Raw genomic sequence first — 17,638 nt, forward strand, 5'->3', positions numbered from 1 at the left:
TACCACACACCCTCGTGACTTATTGCTTAAATGTAAGGGCATATTCTCATAACACAAGATTCAAAAGTAAGAAAAATACACCCAGGTTATCTGACTCACTAATAAGGTTATCATAGTCACATACCATACATGCAGCTATCAGAGCTTTGATTAGTGTGATTAGCATGTGTGCTGCATTCCAGGCTGCATCACATCCAGACGTAATTGTCCCATAGGGCGCCGCACAATTGGCCCAGCGTCGTCCGGGTTTGGCCGGGGTAGGCCGTCATTGTAAATAAGAATTTGTTCTTAACTGACTTGCCTAAATAAATAAATAAAGGTTAAATAAATAAAATTAAAATAAAGTAATCAATTCCATTCACAACCAACTGGATTGGGTTCAGCAAACATTGCCTACGTCCCAAATGGCACCCTATTCCATCTATAGTGCACTACCTTTGGCCAGTCTCATGGGCCCTCATTGGCTCTGGCCAAAAGTAGTACACTACAGAGTGAAAAGGGTGCCATTTCAGACACAGCCATTACCTTTCTGTTGTAATGTAGAGTGACAGAGGATTAATGACTCCAGGGTCTTTCTCATGACCAAGTCCCTCTGACCAAGTTCTCAAGTCCCCCTACACTCAGGACCAGTCACAATGGCAACCTGCATGGCCCATCCTCTGATTAAAACATATTCCCCTCCATGTCTACCTGAATTATATCAAATTCTAAGTGTGTGTGTGTGTGTGTTTGTCTTTGTTTGTGCTGAGTGTAAACGTAAGTGTGTGAACAAGGGAGGGAGGAAGATGGCAAGGGAGAACGATCAACCCTTTCATATCTACACAGCTCTAGGGGTTTAATAGCAGGCTAACACCTGTGCTCTGTAATACCTGTGGATCACTGGCTCTGTAATACCTGTGGATCACTGGCTCTGTAATACCTGTGGATCCCTGGCTCTGTAATACCTGTGGATCCCTGGCTCTGTAACACCTGTGGATCCCTGGCTCTGTAACACCTGTGGATCCCTGGCTCTGTAACACCTGTGGATCCCTGGCTCTGTAATACCTGTGGATCCCTGGCTCTATAACACCTGTGGATCCCTGGCTCTATAACACCTGTGGATCCCTGGCTCTGTAACACCTGTGGATCCCTGGCCCTGTAACACCTGTGGATCCCTGGCCCTGTAACACCTGTGGATCCCTGGCCCTGTAACACCTGTGGATCCCTGGCCCTGTAATACCTGTGGATCCCTGGCCCTGTAATACCTGTGGATCCCTGGCTCTGTAATACCTGTGGATCACTGGCCCTGTAATACCTGTGGATCCCTGGTCCTGTAACACCTGTGGATCCCTGGTCCTGTAACACCTGTGGATCCCTGGTCCTGTAACACCTGTGGATCCCTGATCCTGTAACACCTGTGGATCCCTGATCCTGTAACACCTGTGGATCACTGGTCCTGTAACACCTGTGGATCACTGGTCCTGTAACACCTGTGGATCACTGGTCCTGTAACACCTGTGGATCACTAGCCCTGTAACACCTGTGGATCCCTGATCCTGTAACACCTGTGGATCACTGGTCCTGTAACACCTGTGGATCACTAGCCCTGTAACACCTGTGGATCCCTGATCCTGTAACACCTGTGGATCAGTGGTCCTGTAACACCTGTGGATCACTAGCACTGTAACACAGCTATGGTAGACAGAGGCAAAAAGGCCTTAATTAAGTGCAAAGGATAGTGAGATGGGAAAGTCCAACAAGGTCTGATTGAGATCAAATAAAATCTCTTTAATTATTACCTTGATCACTATGAACACACATACATACACACACAGATACGCACACAGACACACACAACAGCTGTTCAGCGCGATCGTTCCTATCCTGAAGCATAGAAGCAATGGAAACTTCTGAAGCCAATGGAATGCCTATTCCTGTTCAGACGCTGAAGAGGGGAAAGGGAAAGTGAAGAAAGAGAGGAAGAGAGCATGTGACAGAGGGAGGAAAGGGGGAAGTGTTGACTCTGAGATCTACAGCAGTTATGATGTATGGGGCACAGTCGGAGAGAGGAGAGGCAGGGGAAGAACCAATCACCAGACGGAAACCACAGTAACAATGGTGTAAGGGCTTTTCCCGAGCGGGATGTGTGTATTACAGGTGGGGGGTGGGGTCACATCTGTTTCCTGAGCACCAGGAGATATCCCCGAGAACATAAAGCTCTGCCCAGATTGCATCCCAAATGGCAAACTTCGAGCCGATTCGTGACATTGTGCTGTATAGCTAATTCCTATGGTCATTCTTGACAATGACAATGATGGGAGTTGGCAAAATGGCACAAACACAAACATTATTCTTACATCAGCAAAATGTTTAGCATTTGATTAATGACAGAAGGGCACTCCTGTTAGACCATGTGATATCCATAGAGAAAGAAGATTCACTTCCCCACAGAACCCAACGATGTCCACAGTGGGCCTACCTGCAATCCAGACACAAGTCATGTCAGGACTGTGTATGTAATGGAGTACAGAGGCTTCCTGGTGTGAGGCCATGTCATAGGCAGGGCACGACCAGAGAGAGAGAGAGAGAGAGTATATAAAGTGCATTCAGAAACCTTCCCTTTTTCCACATTTTCTTATGTTACATCCTTATTCTAAAATGTATTAAATAAAACAAATTCCTCATCAATCTGCACATAATACACCATAATGACAGACAGGTTATAGAACAGTAATTCATAAAACCAGATACCTTATTTACATACATATTCAGACCCTTTGCTATGAAACGCCAAATTGAGCTCAGGTGCATCCTGTTTCCATTGATCATCCTTGAGATGTTTCTACAACTTGATTGGAGACCACCTGTAGTGAATTCAATTGATTGGACATGATTTGGAAAGGCACACACCTGTCTACATTAGGTCCCACAGTTGACGGTGCTTGTCAGAGCAAAAACCAAGCCATGAGGTTGAAGGAATTGTCCGTGGAGCTCCGAGACAGGATTGTGTCGAGGCACAGATTTGGGGAAGGGTACCAGAAAATGTCTGCAGCATTGACAGTCCCCAAGAACACACTGGCCTCCATCATTCTTAAATGGAAGAAGTTTGGAACCAAGACTCTTCCTAGAGCTGGTCACCCATCCAAACTGAGCAATCGGGGGAGAAGGGCCTTGGTCAGGGATGTGACCAAGAACCCGATTGGACACACTCATCTCTAACCCTGACCCTAACACGTTCATGGGCCGCTTCGGTACACTCATGCCTAACCCTAACGCTTGGACACGCTTAAGCTGAGGGAGAGAGAGATGGAGAAAGAGAGAGAGTTAGAGAGAGTGTGTGAAAGAGAGAGAGAGGCAGCTGACCGGACATTCTTCCCTAATCCCGGTGTCCTGACCAATGCCAGCCTCTCCCATCCATGGGCCGTTTGGACACGCTCAAGTTGGGCTCGCTCTGGGCTAAATAACAAATCGCTCCCCCGAAGGCACAACAAGCTCTTGATGTTTACTATTTTTTACTGTTTATTCAAGAGGACCCTCCAAAAACAAGATGGTAGTTCAAGATACCCCCTAAGATAAAAATGTCAAAGCCACTTGATACCAAGGCACAATGCACTGACTGTTAACAGCTTAACTAAAGTTATCAGAAGGAAAGCTAGTACCAAAAGCACCACCCAGCCTCGGTAGGCCTACTACACATCTAGCCCCACACACTATCACTTCACCAGGATGAATGTTATCATACTGAAATGTGGCCCTTTGGTCTAATTCCCACTTCCCAGGGTGACCTAAAATGACATTGCCATTTGGGACATGGGAACGGGAAGTTGACATGCGATCAAACCATGATCAAACTATAGTTATACAATATTTGAATGGATGATTGGACATGACGTTGGTTGATAGTCTGACATCTGTAGATCATATATACACCTCAGGGACTATTCAAATAAAGTGTGACCAAACCTTAGGATATGAAGGAAGGTGTGTGGTGATTACTAGACTACTAACCAGAGCACAGAGCAGGTCGACTGCCTCCAGCACCAGTTCCTGGTGTCCAATCCTGGTCACACCCAGTTCTAGCAGGTCCTGGTGGGAGATCTTCAACAGCTGCTCCCCGTCAATCTTCTCACGCTCAAAGTACGGGACATACTGCTGTAGGCTGTCGTCCAGGCCTGGGAAAGATAGATAGTGAGAGATAGAAATAGAGAGAGAGAGATAGAGAGAGAGAGAGAGATAGAGAGAGAGATAGAGAGAGAGAGAGATAGAGAGAGATAGATAGAGAGATAGATAGAGAGAGATAGATAGAGAGATAGATAGAGAGAGAGAGAGAGAGAGAGAGAGAGATATAGAAAGAGAGATATAGAGAGAGAGATATAGAGAGAGAGAGAGAGAGAGAGATAGAGAGAGAGAGAGAGAGAGAGAGAGAGAGAGAGAGAGAGAGAGAGAGAGAGAGAGATAGAGAGAGATAGAGAGAGATAGAGAGAGAGAGAGAGAGAGAGAGAGAGAGAGAAAGAGGTAGAGGTAGAGAGAGTTAGAGAGGGATAAAGAGAAGGGTAGAGAGAGAGAGAGAACGCGCGAGAGAGAGGTAGAGGGGGAGAGAGACAGATGTAAGACAAAGAGCTTCTTTCAGAGTCCAAGACCTGTTATGATACCACACAAGTGTTGAAGAAAACACTGGTAGTGAGTCAATACAAGCTGTTTACCAGTCCATCACTCAGGCATTTCTCAGGATCGCACTGTCCAGCAATAACCAGAATCAAACTGATCTCTGACCACAAGAGACCACACATCTAGCCACCCAGAATCAAACTGATCTGACCACAAGAGACCACACATCTAGCCACCCAGAATCCAACTGATCTATGACCACCAGTGACCACACATCTAACCACCTAAAATCCCAGACAACCATTGCTCCGTTTGGCCTGGAATGCCGCGCTATGCCACAGATGACTCACTTTGAAACTGCGTCCCAAATGGCACCTTATTTCTTAAGGGGACATATGGAATAGGGTGCCATAGTGCACTACTTTTGACCAGGGGACATAGGGAATAGGGTGCTATAGTGCACTACTTTTGACCAGGGGGCATAGGGAATAGGGTGCCATTTGGGACAGATCTCCAGAGTTTACGGAGCAGACGCCTCTTAACTAGCCTCTAATGTGTTGCCTTCTGCCACCTTTGTGTTAGCACAAGCCTTTGTGTTAGCACAAGCTAACACTAAAGCACTCTGGTTAATCTTTACGCAACTAAAGTAATGTTTATAAGTGTTTTGACCTTTCACGAGGATAGAAGTGCTAAATATTAGATGAAATGCTCATTCTAAATGGTGGGGGAAAGAAATTAGCCCTGTGCCATTGGGTGGGCGGAAAGTAATTCATGGGTCAGCTGACAAGGCTTTATGTGTTTATGTGTCTATAAGGATGTGATGAAGGGATAAGGTAACTAGCATGCAGGATCACGTTTCAGACACCTGAGGAGGGCAGTAATCTCTCTCAACAGCAAGAGAGGGCCAGCCAAAGTCACGCTACACAGCCCATCACCTGTTAATGATGACACACAACAGGTGAATCCCAAACGGCCAGAGCCCATCAAAAGTAATGCAAGATTCTCAGATGAATTTACAGTCATAAAACATTAGTATCATTCTTCAACTAGATTTAACCTCAACCTTCTTGGGGTTTGGCTCAGTCCAATGTTGGGACAAACTTCAAAGCCCAACTAAACTCTGGCTTAGTGTGGATTACAATGTTGAAATATTTCAAAACATCCCTGTCTTCCTGCTTTAGGAACGCTATTCAAAAAGAAAGATTTGTTGGCTATTCCAGCTGAGCGTTAATGACTTAACAGTCACTATGGTTACAGGCAAAGACGTCCCCACACACATTAAATATTTACATTGAGAGATCTGTAACCAGGGAAAGTATGTTGCTATCAGTTACAGTATACTGTACCTTCAAAAAGACACCAAACAACTGGTGAAGTTGGATGTCGATACAGACGTACATTAGGCTCTTAATTTTAGCCAGTTTGCTACAGCATGAAAATAATCCTGCAGCAAAAAGAAATGTGAATTATCATGTTGATTATAATCAATGGACATTTTTGTAAGGGTTGATACATTTTTCGTAAGGGAAAATCAAGTCTGAAATTTCGAAGTTGAAATTACAAACTTCAGAAGCCTTTTAAAATCTCAAACACACTACACGTTTTAAATGTATTGCATTGCAGGAAAGTTGTCCTGTAACAGGGTGATCAAATGAAGATCCTACATCTGTATATAGGGTGCTTTGGAAATGAGTGAAGCACAAATGGAGCTAATTCCGGTTATTTAACTAGTGATGCAAAAAGGCAGAACTATTTAACTTCTGATAAGCTGCAAAATATCATTGTTTGTGTACTAGCTGTCCCTTAGCTGAATCAAATTGTACTCGTACAATTGTATAGTTTGTTTATCATGCTTTCACATAATGTGTACAACCACCACCGTAACATCTTCTCTCAATGGATACATGTTGCAGCAGCTCTTAGATCATCAACACATCCGCTCAGTGTGAAAGCCATTTAACACAACCGCTCAGTGTGAAAGCCCTTTAACACAACCGCTCAGTGTGAAAGCCCTTTAAAACAACCGCTCAGTGTGAAAGCCCTTTAACACAACCGCTCAGTGTGAAAGCCCTTTAACACAACCGCTCAGTGTGAAAGCCCTTTAACACATCCGCTCAGTGTGAAAGCCCTTTAAAACAACCGCTCAGTGTGAAAGCCCTTTAAAACAACCGCTCAGTGTGAAAGCCCTTTAAAACAACCGCTCAGTGTGAAAGCCCTTTAACACAACCGCTCAGTGTGAAAGCCCTTTAACACAACCGCTCAGTGTGAAAGCCCTTTATAACAACCGCTCAGTGTGAAAGCCCTTTAACACAACCGCTCAGTGTGAAAGCCCTTTAACACAACCGCTCAGTGTGAAAGCCCTTTAAAACAACCGCTCAGTGTGAAAGCCCTTTAAAACAACCGCTCAGTGTGAAATCCATTTAACACATCCGCTCAGTGTGAAAGCCCTTTAACACAACCGCTCAGTGTGAAAGCCCTTTAAAACAACCGCTCAGTGTGAAAGCCCTTTAACACAACCGCTCAGTGTGAAAGCCCTTTAACACAACCGCTCAGTGTGAAAGCCATTTAACACAACCGCTCAGTGTGAAAGCCATTTAACACAACCGCTCAGTGTGAAAGCCCTTTAACACAACCGCTCAGTGTGAAAGCCCTTTAACACAACCGCTCAGTGTGAAAGCCCTTTAAAACAACCGCTCAGTGTGAAAGCCCCTTAACACAACCGCTCAGTGTGAAAGCCCTTTAAAACAACCGCTCAGTGTGAAAGCCCTTTAACACAACCGCTCAGTGTGAAAGCCCTTTAACACAACCGCTCAGTGTGAAAGCCCTTTAAAACAACCGCTCAGTGTGAAAGCCCCTTAACACACTGTACATTTCACATGTGAAAACGCGCCAAAAAATAGTCAGCCAAATGAAAAGTCTTCTAGTCTGGACACAGATCATGCCCGACCTACTCCCAAATTCTGTGGCTAACAGGCATATAGCAGAGTATTGGGGGGGGCTAGTTTCTCATGGTTTTGTTACAAATGAGGGAATGATGCAACCCTCTCTCTCTTTACTATCCTTCTTCCCATGAAGTATTCACAGCTCTGGCCCTCTGGCCTCACAACCAATGAACTGACAGTGGACTAGCCGTTTGTGTACAAAAGGCAGTAGCACAGTACGACTCTATTGCTTTTACACTGACCAACCTCTTTAACAGACAGAAGCATCTTAATTGTTTTCACTGCTCTATTGACAGTTGACAATAGCCCAAGATTATACAAATGGCTCCAACTTGAGACAGCCCTTTAGGTAACTATGAGAACTTGATAAATTAGAACTGACCAGTAAAATGATAATGTTTTATCTCTTCTCTATGCATGTTCACAAAAACAGTGTTATAAAGTAGTCTTGAACGGTTTATGATGACGGAAATAACCCCATTACAGGATGAACCATGTAGTTCCTAAACTCTTACAACAAAAGGGATCTTCGGCTATCATCCTAAGGAACCAAAAGGGATCTTCGGCTATCCCCATAGGAACCAAAAGGGATCTTCGGCTATCCCCATAGGAACCAAAAGGGATCTTCGGCTATCCCCATAGGAACCAAAAGGGATCTTTGGCTATCCCAATAGGAACCAAAAGGGATCTTCGGCTATCCCCATAGGAACCAAAAGGGATCTTCGGCTATCCCCATAGGAACCAAAAGGGATCTTCGGCTATCCCAATAGGAACCAAAAGGGATCTTCGGCTATCCCCATAGGAACCAAAAGGGATCTTCGGCTATCCCCATAGGAACCAAAAGGGATATTCAGCTATCCCCATAGGAACCAAAAGGGATCTTTGGCTATCCCCATAGGAACCAAAAGGGATCTTCGGCTATCCCCATAGGAACCAAAAGGGATCTTCGGCTATCCCCATAGGAACCAAAAGGGATCTTCGGCTATCCCCATAGGAACCAAAAGGGATCGACCTGTAACCAGAAAAGGCTTGTCAAATAGTTCTCCTATGAAGAACCCTGATTGGTTCTAGATAGAACATTTATTTCTAAGAGTGTATGAATATTGACCTCATCTGATTATGGAGATTGATGCAAAGAATAAGTGGGTTACTGAGAAAATGGTTGAGGTCAGTAAACTCTTGTGCATGACTCAGGCTGCAATCACATTCCACAGAAAAATCCAGTTAATAATTTATCGGAAACATAAAAACAAACAAAACCCAGACGCGTCCAGAATTTGGTTGCTTTTCTCCTCAAGTGTTTCACTTTTCTTGCCTAGTAAACCATCTTCGATGTGTTTCGCTAGACTGTGTTGTGTGTGGTAACATTTAACCAACCAACTGTGATATGTGTGTTAACAAGCTAGCAGCATGCATCCTGTCTATATTCAATAGGTTTGATAGATTGTACATTGAACTGAAGTGAAAGCTGCCTCTGGCTTGTTCATCACATCACACAAAGGCATGTGTTGTGCCGTCTGGGGTAGACAGGCAATAAATGAGTGGAGTTTGGACCTGCAGAGCTGGGGTCAACAAAGGGAATATTTACTTCATCCTTCACAACAGAACAGAGGTGGTGGTTGTCGTCATTTGAAAGGAATTAAGAGTGGTTCTAAAGCATTCAGACTATTTATAGACTCCACCAACCCATTCAGAAAGGAGAGGAAATACCCTATCTCAGGAAAACAGAGGAAAAAGGATTTCCTTGACCACACAAAACAATTGTGTGTGTGTGTGTGTGTGTGTGTGTGTGTGTGTGTGTGTGTGTGTGTTCTGGGAATAATCCAGAATTAGCGTACTAGTAGCCTATCCTATCAAAACAACTAGTGACAGACAGTGCCTACTCTTCACAGATCTCTCTAACATTTGGGGACTAGCAAAGAGGTTACAGGGTTGCCTTATGTACTGTAACAGGGTTAATTAATGGCATGTTTGTTCCCATGGAAACCCTTCTTCTGACTGATATAAACTGGATGGGGACACTGTGTCCCTAGTGGCATCCTATTCCCTATATATTGAACTACTTTTGAACAGAGCCCTATTGCACTTTAGCGTGCCATTTGAGACTCAGGCACTGAAGAGAAAGCTTCCATGCCCTGCTATTTTGAGGAATGATTAGACATAAAACTGAGTCATAATAATAATACTAAATGAATAACAGCCTCTCCTATCTATGTTCCTATGTACGTCAGAGAAACTAATGGTAACACGTAACCAGGATGTATGGTTCTGAGTGAGTCAGTTCAGGCCAACCATCAGTGCGTGGTGATAATGTGGTCAACCAAATCAAATCAAACCTTATTTGTCACATGTGCCGAATACAACAAGTGTAGACCTTACCGTGAAATGCTTACTGACAAGCCCTTAACCAACAGTGCAGTTCAAGAAGAGTTAAGAAAATATTTACCAAATATAAAGTAAAAAATTAACACAATAACGAGGCTATATACAGGGGGTACCGGTACGAAGTCAGTGTGAGGGGGTACAGGTTAGTTGAGGTATTTTGTAAATGTAGGTAGGGGTGAAGTGATGGGGTGAAGTGATTATGCATAGATAATAAACAGTGAGTAGCAGCAGTGTAAAATCAAGGTGGGGGGGGGGGGGTAGAAGTCTTATGGCTTGGGGGTAGAAGCTGTTAAGGAGCCTTTTGGATCTAGACTTGGCGCTACGGTACCGCTTGCTGTGCAGTAGCAGAGAGAACAGTCTATGACTTGGGTGACTGGAGCCTCTGACAATTTGATAGGCTTTTTCTGACACTAGGTCCAGGATGGCAGGAAGCTTGGCCCCAGTGATGTACTGGGCAGTTCGCACTACCATCTGTAGTGCCTTACAGTCAGATGCCGAGCAGTTGCCATACCAGGCGGTGATGCAACTGGTCAGGATTCTCTCAATGGTGCAGCTGTAGAAGTTGAGGATCTGGGGACCCATGCCAAATCTTTTCAGTCTCCTGAGGGGAAAAAGGTTTTGTAGTGCACTCGTCACGACTGTCTTGGTGGGTTTGGACCATTATTTGGTGATGTGGACACCAAGGATCTTGAAACTCTCAACCCGCTCTACTACAGCCTTGTCGATGTGAATGGGGGCCTGTTCGGCCTGCCTTTTCCTGTAGTCCACGATTAGCTCCTTCTGTCTTGCTCACATTGAGGGAGAGGTTGTTGTCCTGGCACCACACTGCCAGTTATCTGACCTCCTCCCTATAGGCTGTCTGATCGTTGTCGGTGATCAGGCCTACCTGATCTACCGCCGTCAGCAAACTTAATGATGGTGTTGGAGTTGTGTTTGGCCACACAGTCATGGGTAAACAAGGAGTACAGGAGGGGACTAAGTACACACCCCTGAGGGGTCCCAGTGTTGAGGATCACCGTGGCAGACGTGTTTTTGCCACCTGGGGGCGGCCCGTCAGGAAGTCCAGGATTCAGTTGCAGAGGGAGGTGTTTAGTCCCAGAGTCCTTAGCTTAGTGATGAACTTTGAGGGCACTATGGTGATGAACGCTGAGCTGTAGTCAATGAACAGCATTCTCACATAGGTGTTCCTTTTGTCCAGGTAGGAAAGGGCAGTGTGGAGTGCAATAGAGATTGAGATTGCATCATCTGTGGATCTGTTGATGCGGTATGCGATTCACCATTAGTGTGTACTGCGTAGTGATAATGTGGTCAACCATTAGTGTGTACTGCGTAGTGATAATGTGGTCAACCATTAGTGTGTACTGCGTAGTGATAATGTGGTCAACCATTAGTGTGTACTGCGTAGTGATAATGTGGTCAACCATTAGTGTGTACTGCGTAGTGATAATGTGGTCAACCATTAGTGTGTACTGCGTAGTGATAATGTGGTCAACCATTAGTATAGCATCATGCCAATAAGTTGTTAAGTACATCTGTTACGTGTAAATGCAGCTGCCTATCCTGACTATCTTCCTTTATTCAATACAATTACTTTGAAGACGTTCTGGTGGTGTCATTAAGCTGTAATCAATTTAAACAACATGACCTTGTAGTCGTTAGTGACCAGTGGTGACACATAACTGCAACAGGTAGGTCAGTGTATGTGACGTGTCACCCTATTTATTTTACTTTTATTTAACTAGGCAAGTCAGTTAAGAACAAATTCTTATTTACAATGACGGCCTAGGAACAGTGGGTTAACTGCCTGTTCAGGGGTAGAACGACAGATTTGTGGACTGTGGTAGTAGGTGGAAGAGTCTTATAACACAGACTCAGGTGTCTCCAAGATGAAACTTGGGATGCATCCTAAATGGAACCCTATTCCCAATAGTGTGCTACTTTTGACCCATGGGGCTAAGGTCAAAAGTAGTGCACTATATAGGGAATAGAGTGCCCTTTGGGACACACACTTGGAGTCCTCCTCCTCCCTCTAAACAAGCACATAAACTGGATGCTCCTGTCCTGTGGGAAGAAGTTTCATGCATACAGTCTTCCTTATCCAAAAGATAACAGTGAGTGTGTTGTCACGCCCAAATGAAAAATATCAAAAGGGCAAATCTATATTTATCTAATAGAATAAGGATAACCGCTTGATAACAACCCTTATTTCAAAGTTATGTATGTATGAAAGGTATGCCTTTCTTTTCTCCAGTAAATAACTCAACAGAATTGGGAGTTGCATGACCTAAATCTATAGTCTTGAATCTTGATTTTCAATCAATCACAATCATCCTCTATAAATCGCACCTGCCAGAAGAGCTTGGGAAAATGCAGACTTGCCTGAGCGTGTTTCTCACTAATGTTTACTTCTACTGTATCTGAGTTCTACATTTTCAAAGTTCATCTCATATATAAGGGGCAGGATATATAAAACATACTATTTTTTCCTGTTCATTGTCAATTATTTCCCTGATATTACTATTATTACACTCTGGTTATTTATATGTTCATAAAAATCTAATCAAAATAAATTGTCACATGCGCAGAATACAACAGGTGTAGACCTTAAAGTGAAATGCCTACTTACAAGCCCTTAACCAACAATGCTTTAAGAAGTTAAGAATAATAATTGTTAAGTAAAAAATAGATAAGTAAAAAATATAAAATAAAAGTAACAAATAATTAAACAGCAGCAGTAAAATAACAATAGCAAGAGTACAGAGTCAGTGTGGGGGGGCACCAGTTAGTTGAGGTAATTGAGGTAATATGTACAATATGTACATGACTATGCATAGATAATAAACAGAGAGTAGCAGCAGTGTAAAAGAGGGGTGTGGGTAGCTCTTTGATTAGCTGTTCAGGAGTCTTATGGCTTGGGGGTAGAAGCTGTTAAATAGCCTTTTGGACCTAGACTTGGTGCTCCGGTACCGCTTGCCGTGCGGTTGCAGACTGAACAGTCTATGAATAGGATGGCTGGAGTCTTTGACCATTTTTAGGGCCTTCCTCTGACACCGCCTGGTATAGAGGTCCTGGATGGCAGGAAGCTTGGCCCCAGTGATGTACTGGGCCATACGCACTACCCTCTGTAGTGCCTTGTGGTCAGAGCCTGAGAAGTTGCTCTGCCAGGCAGTGAAGCAAGCAGTAAGGATGCTTCCTAAATACCTGAAAGACATCTTCAATAAATTATGTCGCTATATTTACACGCATTTGAAGGTATGCCAAGAAAGATCTGAGATATAACTAATTGAAATATTAACAGCCCAAAAACAAGCGGCATATGGTATTCATAACATGCAACACATCAGCCCTCGATAGACGGCTTGGGTTCTTTCACTGGGACAACCCTCCTAGGACAATTAAAGGAAGACAGCAGTACCATCAGAATAAAGACAGCTTCCTTCATTGCCATCTACTAGATGCTAATTCAAGGGGCTCTGATGCTCCACTCTTCTTAATGGAGTGAGCTGCTAACAGGTCAAGTGTATGTCATCAATCACAGCTTAACGACACATCAATATGAACGCATGCCGTAAATGCTGACACAATGGCCATGCAGGGGTTGTGTGGAATGTACTGTCAGATCCTCTACAGACGCTGTCTCATCTAGGGTTGCAAAGAGTCGGAAACTTTTCGGTAAATTTCAGAAATTTTCCCAGAAATTTTCCATGGGAAGTTAAGCCTGGGAATTTAGGGAAATTCGCTTAAATTAATCAAAAAATTAATGAGATGCTATTGAGCCCACACTACTACACTGTCTGGGCCAAGGACTACATGCTTTCTGGTAAGTTTTGATTATAATACTGGGTGGGGTGAATATATTTTATAAGACATACAATTACTTTTTGTTAACTAGTAAATAGTAGCCTACAGCAAAGTGTGTTTAAATCATTTTTAACTTGTTAAGAATTTCTGCTAGTTAGTTTTTGGTACCATGTGGGTTTTAGCTTGCTTGAGCCTGATAACTGAGGAGTGTTAATTCACCCGTTTAGATACATGTTAGATTTTAAAACATTTATCTTACAAAGCAGTTGTTTAATCCAACTGCTTTGTAAGATAAATGTTTTCAAATCTAACAGCTCATGGTAACTATTTATCTGTACATGGAATTGTATTATTATTTTTTATTCATTGTTTTCTCATCTTTACAGGAAAATGCCACGGGCACTATCTGATGTGTGGAGACATTTCACTGCAGCTAATGTAGAAGGAAAAGCTATGTACATTTGCAAATACTGTGCCAAAGCATATGTGAAGAATGCAACAAAGATGCAGAATCATCTGGCCAAGTGCATAAAGTTCCCTCAGCACTCACAACAAGCAACCTCTCGAATAGAAGTAGAGAGACTTTTGTCAGGTGAAAATGATGAATCAGACACCTTATCGATAGCAACAGCTCATGGTCCTCCTGGAATCAGAAGTTATTTTGACCTAATGGAGGGACGTAGTAAGAGAAATGCTGATGAATGTCTTGCTCAAGCTGTGTATGCAACTGGTTCACCTCTGATGCCCAATGCGTATTGGAAGAGATTTCTGAATGTTCTTCACCCAGCATACACCCCTCCAACCAAACATGCTTTATCTACTAATTTCCTGAATGCAGAGTTCAACAGAGTTCAAGTGAATGTCAAGCAAATCATAGAGAAAGCATACTGTATTGCAATCATCTCTGATGGGTGGTCGAATGTTTGTGGGCAAGGAATAATTAACTACATCATCTCCACCCTTCAACCAGTATTCTACAAGAGCACAGACACAAGGGACAATAGACACACCGGTCTCTACATTGCAGATGAGTTGAAGGCAGTCATCAATGACCTTGGGCCACAGAAGATATTTGCACTGGTGACAGACAATGCTGTGAACATGAAGGCTGCTTGGTCTAAAGTGAAGGAGTCCTACCCTCATGCATTGAATCTGTTCCTCAAGGACATCATGGCACTGAAAACAATGGATACACTCTACAAGAGAGCTACGGAAATGGTTAGGTAGGTGAAGGGTCATCAAGTTATAGCAGCAATCTACCTCACTGAGCACAGTGAGAAGAATAAGAGCACCACACTGAAGCTGCCCAGCGACATCCGTTAGGGTGGTGTTGTCATCATGTTTGACTGTCGCCTGGAGGGGAAGGAGTCTCTCCAAGAAATGGCCATATCAGTCTGCTGATATGGACAGCCCCATCAAGAGGATCCGCCTGGATGATGCATTTTGGAAGAGAGTGGTAAGCAGCCTGAAACTCCTGAAACCTATAGCAGTAGCTATTGCACGGATTGAGGGAGACAATGCCATCCTGTCTGATGTTCAGACTCTGCTCCCAGATGTAAGAGAATAAATCCGTACTGCCCTGCACACTTCACTGTTGCGCCAAGCAGAGGAAACTGCAGTTCTGAAATACATCAAAAAGCGTGAAGACTTCTGCCTGAAACCCATACACGCTGCAGTGTACATGTTGGACCCCAAGTATGTTGGGATGAGCATCCTGTTTGGTGCAGAGCTCAACAAGGCCTACTGTATGGTGTCATCACTACCGTGTCTCTCCACCTTGCCCTGGATGAGGGCAAGGTTCTTGGCAGTCCTTCAATATTCCCTTTCTTTTGTTGTTCAGTGAAATCATTCCATGTGAAGAGTCAACTCATTTAATTAAAGTTCAATTCGTAACTAAATTGTTTTTTACATTTCTATTGGAAGGATTTAATAAGTTGCAATTATGTCTACTGGCCATCCATGATATCAAAATTATAGTTTTAGGCATGTTTTGCAGCTATACAGTGTTTGTTTAGATTTACAATGTTTACAACCATTGGAGTAAAACAAGCTTATATGTTGGGTTCTGGTGGGTTTGAACTAAGCTCATTATGCATTAATGAGTTATATTCTTCAAGAATCAATGGATATATATAATTAATTTCTAAGTTAAAAAAAAATTGATGTAGAAACTGCAGATTGACCCTTTTAAGGTAGCCTACCAGTGAGTTCATAAAAGGTGAGCTTTGGTTGTCAAAGCTTTGGTTGTCAAAGTGAGCGCATGTACGTTAAAGTAAACATAAACCCTTCTCCCCGTTGGCACACAATTTCCTTTCATCATCAAATGTAATTTTAAAATGGCTTTAAAGATGAGACTTAATAGCTGCCCAAACAAGCAATAAAACAATGTTACACAGTATTAATACGACACCTAGGCTGCTTCTAATAGATACCGATTGTCAAATGCAACTTTTGTTGCTATTTGTAACACTGTTATTCACTCATTCTCACTCAACATTCTCAATACGGGGCAATTTTGAATTGAACGTTGGTTACTTAAACCATTGAAAATCAAATAAAATTGTATTTGTAACATTCTTCGTCAACAACAGGTGTAGACTAACATTGATACGCTTACTTACGGCCCTTTCCAACAATCCCGAGAGAAAAAAAACATAATTAAAGCAGAAAGTTTGACAATTAATTAACAGGCAATTAACTTCCCAATAGCCGAACAACGAATTATATAGCTAAAGTGAAACAAACATAGGCTATTCAAAAAATGTATTAGACATTAGGCTAATATAATGGTAACAGTGTATGTTAGAATTAGGAAGGCTTATCAACTCACCTCTTATCCAATCTACAACTTGTTTAGAAGTCCACTTTGTTATGGGATCCATCTTTGAAATGGTGCTCTCTAAAATTGAACCGGCTTTTTTTCCTTTTGTCTTTTAGGTTAGCCTAGATGAAAAATCAGTAATTCCACATAGAAGGCATAGTAGACATGTAACTACAACGACATGACATGAACATAGTCCTATCACGCACGCCTCTCCCGCTACAGCCCGGATGACAGACCGATCGCATGTGGGGAAACAACAAGTTTACAGTGGAGCGGCGCAAACCTGAGAAGGGGCGGGAGTATCCAATTACAGATCAGGTCATCAACCCTATTCTACTAAAACCGTTACATATATCAATTCTACTAGAGTCGATTGCAGGCAAATAGCGAAGTTTATTGTGAAACTTCATGAATGTACTAATCAACAGGTTTCTATGACAATAATACAGTACACTAACCTAACCTAGCCTATCCTAACCTACTATTATGAACAACATGTGACGTGTTAGAAATGTATCTCAAACTTTCTCAGGACAGATTCTCACACAACAGTTTGATCGAGTGGTCTCTAATTAGACTCCTATTTTTTCTAAGTCTTAAACCATCTATTCATGTGTTGGGTGTTGCCTGATGTGACTTTTTTAGGTCCCAAAAGTTTCCCATGGGAAGAGTGCAGGCAACATTGATGTGGGGGCAGTGATATCACACAAGAAATGAGGGGACAGGACTTTAAAGGGTTTTATAGGGATTTTGGGTAGCATGGGTTATGAGAATACTTTTTAGATGACAAGGGTGTAAATGAACAACAAGCACAATTTATTGTTGGTGGGTGTCATGTTTAATTTAATCAATAAGTTCATAATAATTTTTGGGGGACTGGATAAATGACAGGCTTTGCCACTATATCTAGAAACATCGTAGCATTCATTTGTCTGGCAATACAATCCACAACCTGTAAAACATCTTGAGAAGTAAAAGTTTTATTTAAGGAAAGACTGCCCTCTTCTGACAACAGGAGGTTGGTTGTCTTCTGCTACTGTATGTAGACTAGCCTACTACCCACTGGGCACACTTGGGTTGAATCAATGTTGTTTCCATG

General features: G+C 42.9%; 1 protein-coding gene across 2 annotated transcripts in view; it reads right to left on the bottom strand.

The window, feature by feature from the left end:
* Window positions 1-16,787, bottom strand: part of LOC139415014 (connector enhancer of kinase suppressor of ras 3-like) — a 34,811-nt gene extending 18,024 nt beyond the window's left edge. Inside the window, exons 1-2 of one of the 2 annotated variants that reach the window (XM_071162749.1) lie at window positions 16,546-16,787; window positions 3,988-4,151 (exon numbers count right to left, since the gene is read on the bottom strand). In XM_071162749.1, the coding sequence (XP_071018850.1) occupies window positions 3,988-4,151; window positions 16,546-16,597 (216 nt within the window). In that variant the 5' untranslated portion in view covers window positions 16,598-16,787. The remainder of the gene's footprint in view (window positions 1-3,987; window positions 4,152-16,545) is intronic. The other variant, XM_071162750.1, reaches the window with a different exon arrangement.
* Window positions 16,788-17,638: the final 851 nt, after the last annotated feature.

This window comes from Oncorhynchus clarkii, chromosome 8 (genome assembly GCF_045791955.1).
Source record: "Oncorhynchus clarkii lewisi isolate Uvic-CL-2024 chromosome 8, UVic_Ocla_1.0, whole genome shotgun sequence".
Classification (NCBI taxonomy): Eukaryota; Metazoa; Chordata; class Actinopteri; order Salmoniformes; family Salmonidae; genus Oncorhynchus; species Oncorhynchus clarkii.